Raw genomic sequence first — 16,787 nt, forward strand, 5'->3', positions numbered from 1 at the left:
TTTTTTTAATATAAATCCATGCCAATGTAGTTCAAGCAAGAGGGGTGATGAGAACATTGTTACACAAGAAAAGAAGCAAATAATTTTGGTTAACCAATTATATATTTGTCTCTGTACAAATCTTGCATCTTCCATTGAACTAAATTTCCTATCAAAATTCCTATGAATATTATAAAATGCCTCGGGTTGGAAACTTGGAATCTCTCTCTCTCTCTCAAGTTTAAGAGCTTTCTCAACTCTAAAATCAAGCAACAGTTGTAGCAATGGCTGCGTTTGACTCGACTCCATCTTCTGTATTGGTTTTTGGTTTCGGTATGGCTACATTTTGCTTTGGAAGCTGCTTGTTTGAACTTCCCTGAGAATCTTTCAAGCTAAGTGATGTGTAAACCGCCATTCCACACACAGCTGTAACAGCTCCACAAATGCTCACAAAGCCGGAATCTGAGTTGAGCAGAAGATAGCCTCCAAGCATAATCACACAGGTTTTGAACTGCCCTAAAACAACATGAGCTATTGCAGAAGTGGCCCTGCACAGAAATAATCATAAAAGGAATTTTACTAATGACTTGGTAATGATACTGGACCAATACTACAAGTAACAATGTTTTAGTAACCGGTGAGTTACTGGACTGGTAACATAGCAGATACTGGTAAATTGAAGTTAGAGGAATAGAGTCTCACCCAAGTGCCAAAGCACCAGACCATTGTAGGAAAAAACCAAGGAGAGCTGATATTAAAATTGCAGAAGAGTTATTAAGATCCCACTTAAACGACAACGCTCCTGGAGGATCCAACCATGGCATTAGAGCCACTAAGAAGAAAACTGTGATGGGAGTTGTCTTCCACATCAACCTGCAATCAAAATTTGTTGTTTATGCATATATGGAGTGATTTTGAGTACTGTTCTATGCTAGCAGAAACACAAAAGATTGGGATTTTACTTACGCTAGGGCAGTCCAGTTGGAATCCTTTTGGAGCTTAGACCACATAATTTTATTCACAGCACTTGGGATAATCCATGCTATTGAAATAAACGCACCAAAAAGATTGAACTCTAAATCTGTTACGGTTGCCACTGCCACCCCTGCTGATACAACAAACAGAGCCAAAATCTGTGGAATTTGCAAGGACATTGTCAGAAAGAGCTGCAAAGTGATTTAATTCTATAAGCTAAAATTTGAAGCAGCTGACCATCTGATAAGAAATGGTTTTGCGAAATAGGATGAACTCAGACACAACAATAGTGGGAGTGACTGCAATTTTAGTCATCTGGTAGAACCCAACACTGCATAAATCATATTACTAGTGAGAAAACTCGAACATAGTGACAACCACCAAGTTGCTATTTCAGTCACAGATTAAAATCCTGAACTGAAACAAACCTGTTATGCTTTAGGCTTGTATTCGCAAGGCCAGTGGCGAAAGACATGACAACACCAAGAGTAAATAGAGATGAGAAAGGAGTAGTTTTGGAGGCAGGGGAGACTGGAAGCAGTGACAAGGCCTTGAAAATGGCAAGTAGTATCCATGCGACGGTGTAGTGAATTAAGGTAAGAAAGATTGGGAAATTAAACCCAACTTTCCCCATCACCTATAAGAAGAAACATAACTGATATGAGATTGAGTGAATTTATCTGTAAAGGTCTAAAGTTTGAACCTGCTGAATTGAATGAAAAGAACTCACATATTTGTTTGTCAAAATAATTCCAACAGAAACCAGGAAATTGAAGGTCATTGCCACAGCTGGTCCACAAAATCTTTGCTGTTGGCGCTTGGCTCCTTCTGCAGATCGAAGGTCATTGTATATAGCACCTCTGAGTTCTTCCAATGCTCGACCTGATAACTCGAAAAATGAGAATTAATGAATACATCCAACAGCAGAACACATGACAAATTGTTATCAGTCAGCAGGGAAATTTTGCTTCTCCATTTACATGTACAGCTTCAGAGTAAAATGCCACTAAAGAAAACATAAAAAGTTTCAATCTGCTAAATGGTTTTGAGTCTTTCCAAGTCTAGTGAACTGAACACAGTATTTTAACAATATTCTGAAATTTTATTGATCTAGATAAAGAGCAATTCATGAAAATAGCATTTAAACTGTTTTCCTGCGCTTCATGATAGCAATGTGAAAATAGTTTTGGTTAAATCAAACAAATAACAGAATCCCACCATGGATTACTCATCATAAGCCTTGAAAAACCAACAGAATTTCATAAAAGTTAAAAACCTTATTGAATATTATGATTTAAAGGTGATTCCACACCCACCAAACCAAATACTAAACAATCAGCAAGTGAAAGCATAATCTGAAATGAGAAAAGAAGATGAAAATAACCCAGTAAACTCAGAACATTCACATTCAAAGAACAAGCATTTTAGTAAATAACAATGTAGCTTCTGAGTTTCATTCAAAAGAACCTGCTTCTCCTGCATCACTGTCCTTGCGTTTGATAAAACTTCTGCCATGTTTCCCCAACAAAGCATCAATCCACCCCATTACCAACCAAAAGAAAAGATTACACTTGTTTCACATATTACTGAAAACACATTCTTTCATTAACAAAACCAATCTTTTACTCAATAAAATACCATAGAAAAAAAGAAAAAGAAAGAAAAAAACTAAGACGATAAGTACATTAACTATGGATTATATCAAAGATTGCGGGATAGATTATGGAGATAAATATGGAGAAAAGCGTCTAGTTAATTGATTGATTAATATCTTTAATAAATAAAATAATAACGGGGTTTTGGTTGTATGTGTTTAACACTACAGATGGAATCCAAAGAAGAGCCAATAAACGATGAGTTGAGTGCCAAATGTCTTGTTTAATGGATTTGGAAGTACTTTCAAAAAGTTTTTTATTTTTTATTTTATTTTATTGCATGGTTTCCTGAGCGGAGAAGTTAAGGAAACATCATGTAGAGTTTATCTGCAACAGTCAACACCTCATGTGATACTGTTACCCTTAACTACTTTTGTGAATTGTAGATGGGAGGTACTATCTCCTGTGCTTGCGAACATGATTAGGTGGTGTACCAATAAAAAGAAAGCACATTCATCTTATATGTTATTAAAAATATATACTTTTTTTTTTTTTTTTTTTGTGGTCAGGTTGTTTGGCCAGCTTAGTCGATTGGGTAATCCTCTAATGACGGTAATAAAGGTCGAGAGAAATTGAATTTAGGATCTCTTGAGTAATACACCTAAGAGTTTCTATTTGACCACTTAGGCATCCAAGAGTTGATTTCAATTGTTCTGTATTGTGAAGTTTAATTTCAATTTATTATATGAGTTCTATTCAATTATTCAATGAGTCCTCGATATAAGTCCCATTAGGTATCTACTTAGGTAGACCTAATTTGATTTGATTGCTTAATAAACTAGTAAATTAGCTTTCTTTTTTTTTTTTTTTTTTTTTTTGTAACCAAGATGTCCGAGTCAGTTTACGCGTATCTCGACTAATCCTCAAAGAAGATTAGTGTAGTAACCCATCTAAGCATCCACGGATGAGTCTGATTTGATTTACCAATTCTACTTTGTTAACTAATCTGATACTCAACACCAAATCCAGTTTCGTATTAGGGATTGATAATACCTAACCAAATGCCATAAAATAAGACAAAGCAAAAAGCAAAAATGCATTGAAACCTGCAGCAATGAAGGTGTTTTTAGCCTTTAGCCTTTAATGTATTTCTTAATTCTTGTGGGTTGGGGGCCCTTTAGAGATGGTGGCTTCTGAAGCAAGATATTATTTGCTTAACTAATTGGGTAAAAGGTCACTTTACACAGAGAGGTCTAAAGAGTCCTCAAAAGCATCACCAGAACAACTTATACGTTGCTCCTAAATGTCTGTTTCTGTTTCTGTTTCAATCACTTTCTCAACATTGAATGTGACTACCACCAACCAAGCCCTTTTCTGTACAAGATCAAAATAAGACATTAGGATATGGATTTCTAATGAAAATTAGTTTTATTTCTCTTGGTTTTGCTTGGTTTTGTGGAATTAGGTGTTTAAATAGGTGGGAAACGGTTACCTTTTTGTTAACAACAGGGGCATTTTAGTATTTTCTTGTTCTTGCACCAAATTTGAGAAAATCTTGAGTTATTTACACTTTGGTTCTTAAGGTTTGGAGTATACTGCACTTACCTTCAGTACTATGGTATACGAACAATTTAGTCTAATCAAGTAAGTTTTTTCAACAAAAAGTCTATAATACCCCTATGTCTTATTCATATATAATTAGGAATGAATGAAATATAAAAAAGAAAGCAAAAATTCATATAACCAACGAGACCTCTGCCATGAGAAAGTCTCGCCGCCTTCATTGTGTACTGAAAGCTTCTTCCCTCAATTGATATGGTAGACTTGATTCAGACCTCCAGATGATCAGAGCATAGATATGGGAAATATCTTAGCTAATTCATTTATTCCCTAATAAATGGGGAGAAATTTCCAATCTGAAATTCAGACTAAAAGTTGTTTGGATTGAAGTTTTGGTTTCTGTGCATGCAAATTACTAATCTCCCCATGAATCCGAGACAATTTCCGTGATGCTTCAAATCAGTACATTTACTGCTTGAGAAAAATAACACCAGGTACAAGTCTCTCACATCTGGTAAGCCATCTCAAACGAGAAGATGTTCAAAAATGAGATATGTGGATGGGAGAAATTTGTGAGGAATTTGTTAAAAGGGAACAGAGGAAAACAGGGGACTCTGTTTTTTATTGGCCAAGCTTTCCACAAAGGTTTAATCCAACAGAAACAAAATGGAATAGGCAAAACTCATAACATAAAACAATTAAATCAAGTGCATGCTGATGCAGGTTCATAGAATAAAACTCACCAAATAAATGGAAACGTGGTAAATAAATCAGGAGAGCTACTTACCATTGGCAGATGTGTCAATACATTCTTGAACTTCAATTGGAAGTAGCCACCAATAAACTTCCATTGAAAGAGAAAAGTCCCAACACAGAAAATTAAACAACATGGTAGATATAAATTAACAAACAAAACAACCATTACATTAACATGAGCAAATCAAATGTATTTTATATATTACACAAGGAAATTGATGAACAATTGCAACTAATACTTCATCTCTACTAGTGTTACCCTAATAATACAACAATCACACATTGCTGGATACTGCCACCAATACTACACCATTCACAAGAAACAAGTACATAAAATCTTGGAATTACCTGGTTTATTCATGTGGAGGACGATTTAATCATGATCTTCTCACAATCCAAGATACATCTTCTGTTCATCATAATAGAAAAAACACAAGCCTTAGTTATTTATAGGATAACAAAAAACTCATACTTCACTTGATATTATGTTCTAAAGCGCTAAAAACGTGTAAGAAATTCATCAACTAGTCGCGGGTATCGAGTGGCAGCAGGCAGTTTCTATAACCGGAGATTTTTTTGGCATGTTATGGTAACAAAATTGATATTAAAATGATCGTCTCTAAACGATTTATCTATCTATATAATTTTAAACTGGAAAAATGATTGTGTTTGGCCAAGATCTGACAGAGAAAGTGCAGCCACACGAACTGTCTCCGTCATTTCCTGGCCAAACGTTGCATAAATTGCTAAAATTAATTGTAGATATAGATAGATCGTTAAAATTGAATTATTTTGATACCAATATTGTTACTTAATATCGCCAAAACAAATTTCGGCGATGGGATCCTTGGCTGCCGGGACTGGATTCCGACAACTAAAGCTTAATCAATTAATTAAGGTAATTTAAAAAAGAATGTTTTAAATAAAATAAATTATAAGCTTTTTCCTTTTGCAATTTGACAGAAGATAAAGAATCAAGATAACGCTAAGTCTTATATAAATTAAATGGAATACCTGCTGTCACGGATGAGAGGAATTGTTACTTCACACCCGTTTTTCAATAAATTACTCAAAATTCACAGGCGAGAGAGACAAGAGATACTTAGTAGTGACATAAAATACTTCTCCTTCCTCTTCGTAAGTGACACAGACCTCCGGTATATGTCGGGTAACTTTCTTCCACTTCTCATCTTTTATCATATAACAAATTTCTTTCAACATACGACGAAACTTAAGAATCCTTAGGTTTCTCAGATGTTCAATTCCAATTGGAATCTCTTTCAATCGAGGGCATGGTCCAATAAGTAACTCTTCAAGGTTAGGCATTGCACCTTTGTCTATTATCATCAATTCCACTCCTTTAAAGTCAAAGAGGTTCAACATTTTTAGTTTTGGAAACCAACCTTCTTTGAAATGTAATTGCTCACCATGGCATGTCTCCCATAGCCTAATCTCCAATAAATTAGGCAGGTCTTGAAGGACTTTTATGGGATCATCAGTTAATCCTGACAAATCCAAACCAATTCTGACAATATATTCAAGTTTAAAAATCCAATCTGGTAGCTTCTTCATATTTCCTGTTAAGTAGAGGCGCTCAAGACCACGAGGAGGAGAAGTCATTGATTCTATATCAAGAATTTCTTCTCTACTTGTCAACTCGATAGTCAGAGATACAAGTTTATCCAAATTCCCTATGTAAGCACATAAATCCTTGCCGTTTCCATTTGTGATCCTAATTCCTAACTTTCTCAGATGCCTTAGCTTCGTAAGCTCTTTGAGTTCCTTAAAGTTAACTTCCACCAAAATTAGCTTCTGCAGCTCCATTAAAGAACTAAACCCCTCAGGTATTTTCACTGCTCTTCCATAATTACTATACTTGCCCAAATTGTATGCCGCTAGATAGCACAATTTTTTAAGATTCTTGATCTCAACAGGAAGCTCAGTGACAAGAGAACGCTTCAAATTCAAAGTCTCCAGGTTGAGAAGCTTACCAATGGACTTGGGGAGTACATTTACTTTTGTATTTTTCACACTTAAGTAGTGCAAGTGGAAGAGGTTTCCCACTCCTTCTGGAAGATACTCTATAGGACTATCTTCAAAATCAAGTACTTTTACAAGTTTGAAATCCATAAAAAGCGTAGTCAAGAAAGAGTTAGGCATCCTATCAACATTGAAAAGAGAAACAGAACGTATCTTTGAGTCCTTGATGCTCTCGAGAACATCATTAGTACTTCCTTGTATTGAAATGCGCCGAATTTTGCTAGAGAGATTTGAGTGTTCTCTGTTCACAAAATGAGAGAAGCCCAAAGATTCGGTCTTAAGGATAATCTCATGCATCAGATCATGGACTCCACAATATCTAGGTCTTCCAATGAAATCCATCTCTACCACTTGAACCAAGCTTCTGTTAATGAGATCAATCAAGAATTCTTCTGCAACTTGTTCAGATGTGCGGAGTTTGGAATAAGGGACAAAGCCTTCAGCAATCCATAGGCGAATCAGTCTTGCACAATTGATTGAGTAGCTTGCTGGAAAAAAACCAAAATACAAGAGACAAGATTTGAGATGGTGAGGTAAAGCATAATAACTTTCTAATAAAACTTTGTTGTAATCGCTTCCCAAATGTGATCCCAAGTCATCAAGTAACTTTTTCCATTCAAAAGCAACCTTATTCTTGTTTGAGAGAAGACTACCAACGGCAACAATTGCTAGTGGTAAACCTCCACATTTCCGAAGGATGTCATAAGATAGTTTCTCCAACTCGAGGGGACAACACACCTGAGGACCAAAAGCCTTTCTACAAAAAAGTTCAAACGCCAAATCTGAAGGCAAAGGTTCTAGCGGATGGACTTTAACAAAAGGAATCAGAGCAACAGTGCCCGTGTTTCTGGTTGTGAGCATAATCCTACTGCTTTTGTTGTTCTCAATTAAAGCATACTCTATATATCCCCAAAAATCAGTTTGCCACACGTCATCGAACACAACCATGTAACACTTGTCTTTTAATTGTCTCTCCAGCATGGCGAGCAGATCCTTCTCTCCCATTTTGTCCATTTCTCCATGAGTAGACCCTATCACACCCTCAAATTCTTGTATAGTTTTTCTTAGTATATCCATTTTGGTGCATTCTTTCCCAACCGTGATCCAAGCCTGGCAATCGAAATGCTTCTTCACTACATCATTCTTATAAATATTCCCGGCAAGAGTGGTCTTGCCAAGTCCTCCTTCGCCCACAACTGCAATCACTGAACGCTTGGATGTTCCACTCACCAACAGACCAATCAATTGGTCTCTAGTAGATTCGATGCCCACAAGTTCAGCGCCTGGGATGAAAAAGGAACCAACTCGAGAATCGTGCGATACAACGTCTCCTTGATCAATGGGCTTGAATTTATAGTGTTCTGCACTTCTTCGTATATCAGCAAGTGATGATTTGATATGTTTAATCTCGGATGAAATTCCATGACGCACCTTAAGTTCATTGATGAAACAACACATTTTACGAAGGAAACCAGTGAGACCTTTGCCATCATGTTCATGATGCTTCGCCTCATTAAGTATGTGCTCATCTATGACGTCTTCAATGTGATAAGCTTCTTCCCTTACTTGTTTTACCCAAGTACTTACGACACCTCCATCGCTTCCTCCTTCTTCTTCAGCCGCTGCCCTTGTATCTGCATCCGTGAGAAAAGATCTGATGAACTCCAATTCTCTTTTGATGCTTTCAACTTCTTTCTTTACACTTCTCAACAGCTTGGTTTCCTGGACAAGCAAGGAACCCAATGTTTCAATAGCAAAGTTCACAGTAAACTCTGCCATATCTCGTAAGCTTTTTGTTGTTCACTCCATCTTAATTGTTAAGATGTATGATCAAGTATACAATGTTTGGTTGTTGTGTTAAGAAACCAGTGGGTTGGACACGATGGTAGAGACTCCGTATAACTTAGTTGTAAACAGCTGGTGTGAAATTATGAATTAAAATATGATCGTTTGAATTGTCGAGAACCGAGAAATTTCATAAAGAGAGGTTGTAGGCTTGTAGCTTCCTGTTGCCATTTTGTGAATTAATTATTGGTAGACCGTTCACCCTGCATATATCAAATCAACAAAAGCTGCTTTATTCCATAACATTTTGAAATTAATTATTTATAAACAAAAGGTGCGGTTCACAAATGTGCCTAATTGTAATAGTTGATAACTAATAAGGACTTAAGTGTTACTTTCTCATTATATCGGACAAACTTTAGAGGTAAAAATGACTGAATTGAATTTTACCCTTTATTTTCCACACGCTAATCTCTTTTGTTAATAAAGAGAATCTGGTTGTCCCTGAAAAAGAGGGCTAAATTTTCCACAGGCTAATTTGTTTTGTCAATAAAGAGAATCTGTTGTCCTCTCTGAGGAAAGAGGGGGCTAAATTTTCTCTTCCCAAGAAAAAATGACGCTCTGGAATAGTTGTCCCTATCCTTGAATTTCGTAATTGCATAAGTATCACCTAGACACCCAAAAGTTTACTAGAATACCAAAATCTTCTTACATAGTTTTAAAAATATCACAAATTCCTTTAAATTTAAAAATATTATCTCACTCAACCCCAATAATTTGAAATTTTTTTGGGATGATTAAAAAATATTTAAATATCAAGCAATATTTTGGTACTATTGCATGCACATTTATGTTCTAATTAATTAATTTTATGTATTATGTTATTCAAAAGGTAAAACCAAAATGATTGTTTCTTGCCTTATCAAAGTTGTATCATATAACTTTTTAAAAAGAAAACATTACGGAGAATTTTCCATAGTTAATAATTAATCAACTTTTAGAAGATGGTGTTCTTAATTAATCTAAGGTTATGTATGGTTTTAAATATATGTTAAGATCATCAACAGTTTATCATCAAAGGGATTCTCCTATTAATAAATCACACAAAGTCCACGATCTAACTATCTGGCATTGCCATCTTAAACAACAAGAAATCGACTGTGACAATAAGTTGAGAAGGAGAAGAAGAAAGAGACTCAGAAAATGTAAAGTTTGAGAGGTTTCTTCCTGTTTCCCTCAACAGTTGCTATGAATAATAAAATAGAAAAAAAGGACATCCAAGAGTCACGTGTTCATTATGAGAGATAAAGAAAAAGTAAAATGAAAAATGGACAGTGCACTCGTAAAGCAAAGAGTCCAGCTGTCTGCAACTTTGGTTTTAAAGTCTTGGCTCCACCATTGCAATAATTCAACTTCAAATCAAATGAAAAGAGCTAAAAGCTTTGGTTGCTTTTCTAATTTCTTGTTTTTTCTTCCAAGTGGTCCATACTGTGTTTGTTTTAAATAAAGGGTGAGCAGGCGTGGCAGGCAAAATCAGAACCCTGAGGTAGAACTGAAATCAGAACTGAAATTTACCTAGAATCAATACTGGGTAAATTTTGGTTCTATTTTTTTGGAATTGATACAGTACAGTTATAGTTTCTATATATAGAGAAACTAGAATTAGAACCGAAACCTTAAAAAAAAAATCTGTAGTGGGTATTCAACTTAAAACCTGCAACGAATACTTGATTTACCATCTGTTTTATAACATGGGCTGAAATAAAATTATCTTTAAAGAATGGGGGGTCTAATTTTACATATAAAAAAAAATTTTAAATGGAAAAACTTTAAATTTTTACAATAACCTAATTAATTAAATAAATAAACAATTATTCTTATTACATATAAACTACACCATATAAGAAACTTTAATATATTATAATATATTAATATTAAAGTTTTGATGAATTAAATATATAATTAGAATTAGGACAAATTAAAAGTGTTTTAATGTTAATAATATAATATTTAGTTATTTACTTCAATTATCAAGTTCTAAATATATCTATAGTAAATTAGCAATTAATTAATTATATATGATATATTAATAAATATTAATACATTGTTAATTAAATGATTACTTAATTAATATAAGTTTATAACATTACATTAATAATTTAGTACATCACTTAATTAAATAATTAGAAAATTAATTAATTATAACATTACATTATAAAAACAACGTATTTTCTTAAGATTCTTGATCTCAACAAGAAGCTCAGTGACAAGAGAACGCTTCAAATTCAAGGTCTCCAAGTGGAGAAGCTTACCAATGGACTTGGGACGTACATTTACTTTTGTATTTTTCACACTTAAGTAGTGCAAATGGAAGAGGTTTCCCACTGTTTCAGGAAGATACTCTATAAGACTATCTTCAAAATCAAGTACTTTTATAAGTTTGAAATCCACAACCAGTGTAGTCATGAAAGAGTTAGGCATCCTATCAACATTGAAAAGAGAAACAGAACGTATCTTTGACTCCTTAATACTCTCAAGAACACTATCAGTACTTCCTTGTATTGAAATGCACCGAATTTTGCTAAAGAGATTTGAGGGTTCTCTATTCAAAACATGAGATAAGCTCAAATATTCGGTATTTCTAATGATAATCTCATGCATCAGATCATGAACTCAACAATATTTAGGTCTTCCAATGAAATCCGTCTTTACCACTTGAACCAAGCTTCTGTTAATGAGATCAATCAAGAACTGTTCAGCAACTTGTTCAGATGTGCGGTGTTTGGAATAAGGGACAAAGCCCTTAGCAATCCATAGGCAAATTAGTCTTGCACAATTGGTTGAGTAGCTTTCTAGAAAAAAAAAAAAAAAAAAAAACCAAAATACAAGAGACAAGATTTGAGATGGTGAGGTAGACCATAATAACCTTCTAATAAAACTTTGTTTCAATCTTTTAGATAAGAATCACTTCCCAACTGTGACCCCAAGTCATCAAATAACTTTTTCCATTTAGAAGCAATCTTGTTCTTGTTTGAGAGAAGACTGTTAGCCAGACTGAAGAAAGGGCAGTTTTGTAAAAACTGCAGATCACAAATGAATGAATGGTGTCGTTTTGTAAAGTGAAACTTTACTCTTCATCAACTGAGCTGGGTTTACTCTTTTGGCAAAACTATCCTTGTATATAAACGAGAGTTTTGTTTCAACTCATTTTTTAATCAAATTCAATAGAAGTAATTCACGAGTTCTAAATGTTTCAAGAACTCTTTCAATCTATACTTTTCGGTTTTAGTTCCACAATCTACTCAATCTGCTCAAAATTGTGTATAGAAGTATCAAAAGATCATCTCTGAAACAGTGTAAAAATCTGCTCAAAATTGTGTGCTTAGAAGAATTGTGTTGAGTTACTATTGTGTTGCTACTATAATGTTGTTTGTGATACAATGATATCAATGCTGAGAATGATGAGTGTGTTGTTGCTGTAATACTGTTTGTGGTATGATGATGTGAGTGCTGAAGTGTAAGCATGAAATTGAAATTCTAGTTGTGGTATAATTGTGTGTATGTTGACTGTTTGTGTTATGCATACTAAGTGAAAGCATGGAATTGGAATGTAGTGTTGAGGTGTAATGGTGTGAGTACTGCTGATTGTAATGGTGTTAGTACTGCTGATTGTGGCATAAGAAAAATGTGGTGTTGAAATGTAATGGTGTGAGTACTGCTGAGTGTTGAGGTGTAATGGTGTGAGTACTGCTGATTGTGGCATAAGAAGAATGCTGAGTAGAAGGCATTGATTAGTAGGAATCAGTTTTTTGTTTCAGAAGCATTATTGTGTAGAAGGCATTATTGAGTGTTGAGGTGTAATGGTGTGAGTACTACTGGAAGAATGATGAGTAGAAGGCATTGATTAGTAGGAATCAGTTTTTGTTTCAGAAGCATTATTGTGCAGAAGGCATTGTTTATTAGGAATCAGTTTTTGTTTCAGAAGCATTGTGCAGAAGCATTATTGTGTAGAAGCATTATTATGCAGAAGGCATTGGTTTAGTAGGAATTAGATTATTGTGCAGAAGGCATTGGTTTAGTAGGAATCAGTTTTGTTGCATTGTTTAGTAGGAATCAGTTTTTGTTTCAGAAGCATTATGCAGAAGCATTATTGAGCAGAAGCATTATTGTGTAGAACGCATTCATTGATTTTTGAGAAAATGTAGAAATGAGAAAGTACAGAAGGTGCAGGGTTTGCGGATGAATGGCATGACCGAGTTTATTTTTTTTGTCAAGATAAGTGTAGAAGAATTGTGCAGGAGCATAGTGCAGAAGTCATTTATTTTTGAATAAGTGCAAAAATGAGAAAAACTAGCATTAAGGAGGAATCAGCTTGAAAGTGCAGAAGTATTCTATACAAAATAAAGTCTAGAAGAAAATCCAGCCAAAGTCTTGAAGGATTCAGCAACCGTGGTTCAGTCTGAGGGGGAATGTTAACCAGACTGAAGAAAGGGCAGTTTTGTAAAAACTACAAATCACAAATGAATGAACGGTGTCGTTTTGTAAAGTGAAACTTTACTCTTGGTCAACTGAGCTGGGTTTACTCTTTTGACAAAACTATTCTTGTATATAAACGAGAGCTCTGTTTTAGCTCATTTTTTAATCAAATTCAATAGAAGTAATTCACGAGTTCTAAATGTTTCAACTCTTTCAATCTCTACTTTTCAGTTTCAGTACCACTGACCACCAACGGTTACAATGGCTATTGGTAAACCTCCACACTTCCCAAGGATGTCACGAGACGGTTTCTCCAATTCGGGGGGGCAACAACCTTGAGGACCAAAGGCCTTTCTACAAAAAAGTTCAAACGTCTTATCTGAAGGCGAGGCTTGTAGCCTATGGACATAAACAAAAGGAATTAAATCAGCAATGTCCTTGTTTCTGGTTGTGAGCATAATCCTACTGCTTTTGTTGTTCTCAATTAAAGCATACTTTATATAAACCCAAAAATCTATTTTTTACACGTCATCGAACACAACCATGCAAAACTTGTCTTTTAATTGTCTCTCCAATGTGGTGAGTAGACCCTTCTCTTCCATTTTTTCCATCTCTCTATGAGTAGACCCTATCACACGGTCAAGTTCTTGTACAATTTTCCTCAGTGTATCCAATTTGGTGCATTCTTTCCCAACTGTGATCCAAGCTTGATAATGGAAATGCTTCTTCACTGTATCATTCATATAAATTTTCCCGGCAAGAGTGGTCTTGCCAAGTCCTCATTCACCCACAACTACAACCACTGAACGGTTAGATGTTCCACTTACCAACAAACCAATCAATTGGTCTATAGTTGATTCGAAGCCCACAACTTCAAGCACCTGGGATAAAAAAGGATTCAACTCGAGAGTCGTGCGGTACAACATCTCCTTGATCTATGTGCCTAAAATTATAGTTTCTCTCTCTTCTCTGTATATCAGCAAGTGAGTTTGATATCTTTAATCTCAGTGGTGATTCCATGTCGTAGTTTTAGAATCTTTATAAAGTAGCACGTTTTATGAATGTAACCAACGAGACCTTTGCCATGAGGAAGTCTCGCCGCCTTCATTGTGTACTCATCAATGGCATCTTCAATTCGGAAAGCTTCTTCCCTCAACTGTTTCACCCAAGTTTTGACACCTTCACTGCTCCCCTTTTCTTATTCTTCTTGTGCAGCTCTTGTATCAGCATCCTTGAGGAAATATTTGATGCTCTCCAGTTCACGTTTGATGTCTTCAACTCCTTTTTTTGCATTTCCCAACAACTTGATTTCTTGGACGAGCAAAGAACTCAAGATTTGTATTATAGAGTTCACTGCACCCTTAACCATATCTCAAATCTCACATTTTTCTTGTTACTCACTGCATTAACATCAAAAGTTTCTAAAAATTCTGCTTCACTAGTATTATTTTTTTATTTTTTGCTTTTTCTGTTATAATTCATAACATATCTTCTAATGGGGAAAGCACAATATGATTTATTAAATTTATTTATATTTTTTCTACCACTATATGATTTTTTTTTCATCATATCATCAAGGTTCGCCTAATACAACCTAAATTAATTGTAGTGATTTTGTTATGAAATATATAGTTTTTGAAATTCATATTTCTTGTAGTGATAAATAAGCATCAGTTTAACAATAAATTGGGTTTAATTATCTGCTTTATAAATTATAACTACCAAATAAGTTAACTTTAATTGATTACCTGTTACTGGATGATATTTGAATGTGATCTAAGAAATAACACTTACTTCTTCTTTGTTATAGAAGCCTGTTGATTTAATTAAAAAAAAAAAAAAAGGAAAGTTAAAAGACTTAATTACATTTATCAGAATAAAATAAAATATAACAAAAAAAAAAAAAAAAAAAAAAATTGAGGAGGAAGGCATATGACTGGCACCTTCAAAATTTTCTGAGCCACCAAAGAAAATTCAAAAAATTATCAGCTGTTTAACTTAGAAATATTGGATAGTTCAGAATTGTAGTTGAGAAAAGAAGCCAAGTTGTATAAGAAACATCAAGTACGAGGGGACTTCCTTTGGTCTTTACAAATTAGTTTTCAGAAGGTGGGAATTGGTTGGAACTTGGAAGGGAAAATAATTTTTCTTTATTCATCTTCTGGAGATTTGAAGCAAGGTATCTATGCTTTATTTAATTTCCAACCAAACACTTGTAAGGGAAAAGAATTTTTCTTTATTCATCTTTTGGTGATTTGAAGTAAAGTATCTATGCTTTATTTAATTTCCAACCAAACACTACATTAATTTTGAGTTCGTTTTATGCCTTTCCCTGCTCACTTTTTCATTTGAATTACTCTGGGGAACATTATGTGAGGTTTATCTTGCTCCAAATGCATGATTCCTCAAGGAATATATACAAATAAAAAGCTCTCTATGCAGATAGAGCAAAATAGAAATGCTATAAAAACCCAAGAGAAAGAAAAGAAATCAATATCTCTTGATTCTTGAAAAACACAGTGGATATAAATTAACAAACACAACTATGACATCAGAAACAAGACACTCTTAGTTCATATTACAAGTGAATTTAACTGTTAACTCTGTGTCTTGATACCATATCCCATCATACTATCAATTACCTGGATAATGTAACAAGTAACACATTGACAGATTAGCTAGTAATATTACAGTAGATACTACAGTCTGATAGGAAGCAATACTGCACCACTAGGAAACTTAATTTAATTATTTATTTTGTTTTATTTAAAAAAAAAAAAGACGAATATTAATAAAAACAAGTGTCTTAAGGGAAGTATTCTGTGGAAACCGGGCAAAGAATATCAATAAAAAAAAGAGACGAATATTAATAATAAAATTAAAAAGACAAATTGATTAAAAAGTTGAAGGAAAGAATATGCATCATAAATGATTTTCCAGTTGTGGTTCATGAATATATATATATATATATGGATTGAGATATACAAAAGAGCATACCATCTCAATTTTCCTTGATTACCAATATTTCAGTCAGTACAATATTACAAAAGAAAAATTAATTTAGTAGTTTAAGTAGTAAAATTTTCCCATTTTGTGAGGCCTTTGTGAAAACGGAACAGAAGAAAACAGGAGACCCTGTTTTTTTATTGGCGAAGCTTTCCCCAAAAGGTGTATACTTTACTGGAGGAAGTTTCAGTTTCAGCATGGAGAATGAAGGTTTGAAATTATCAACTACTTCATCCAATGTACATTTCAAATGTGCACGCCTTGATTAATGTTTAACACAATATCAATGCCAAACTGTAAGAGGGTGAAGTTAAATTCTGTAGCCCCCAGTAAGCATAACATCATCAATACACTTGACGAACAAAAAAATTATCGTTTTAGCAGACTGACCTCTTGATTCTGTGATGAGGCTGCTCGTTAGTTGGCGTCTATAGTTTTAGTAAGCTTTTCAAAATCTTCAGCCGAAAGAGATGACAGATATGTGGTAGGGTAAAAAAAGTACTGTTTATTTATTTGCTTATAACTGACCTGTACTTGTAAAACATGTTTAGTAGCCTTCTCCCAGTTCTCGTCTTTTATCATATGACAAATTTCCTTCAACATCATACCAAAAAC

The 16,787-nt window shown here is 34.3% G+C and overlaps 1 protein-coding gene across 5 annotated transcripts; it reads right to left on the reverse strand.

The window, feature by feature from the left end:
* Positions 1-30: 30 nt before the first annotated feature.
* On the reverse strand, positions 31-8,898 carry LOC116122346 (nucleotide-sugar uncharacterized transporter 2). Of its 5 annotated transcripts, XM_031408212.1 has the most exons (8): positions 5,880-6,012; positions 5,214-5,274; positions 1,685-1,836; positions 1,383-1,591; positions 1,192-1,285; positions 946-1,112; positions 682-852; positions 31-527 (listed from the first exon to the last, which is right to left on the reverse strand). In XM_031408212.1, exons 2-8 carry the CDS (start codon positions 5,224-5,226, stop codon positions 245-247), a joined length of 1,089 nt encoding a protein of 362 aa, XP_031264072.1. In that variant the 5' UTR covers positions 5,227-5,274; positions 5,880-6,012; the 3' UTR covers positions 31-244. The 5 variants fall into 5 exon arrangements, 3 of the variants coding, with proteins under 3 accessions (XP_031264072.1, XP_031264071.1, XP_031264070.1); XM_031408211.1 differs by lacking the exons at positions 5,214-5,274; positions 5,880-6,012 and adding an exon at positions 2,422-2,698; XM_031408210.1 differs by lacking the exons at positions 5,214-5,274; positions 5,880-6,012 and adding an exon at positions 2,361-2,498.
* Positions 8,899-16,787: the final 7,889 nt, after the last annotated feature.

Source organism: Pistacia vera, unplaced genomic scaffold, assembly GCF_008641045.1.
Source record: "Pistacia vera cultivar Batoury unplaced genomic scaffold, PisVer_v2 Contig133, whole genome shotgun sequence".
NCBI classification, from domain to species: domain Eukaryota; kingdom Viridiplantae; phylum Streptophyta; class Magnoliopsida; order Sapindales; family Anacardiaceae; genus Pistacia; species Pistacia vera.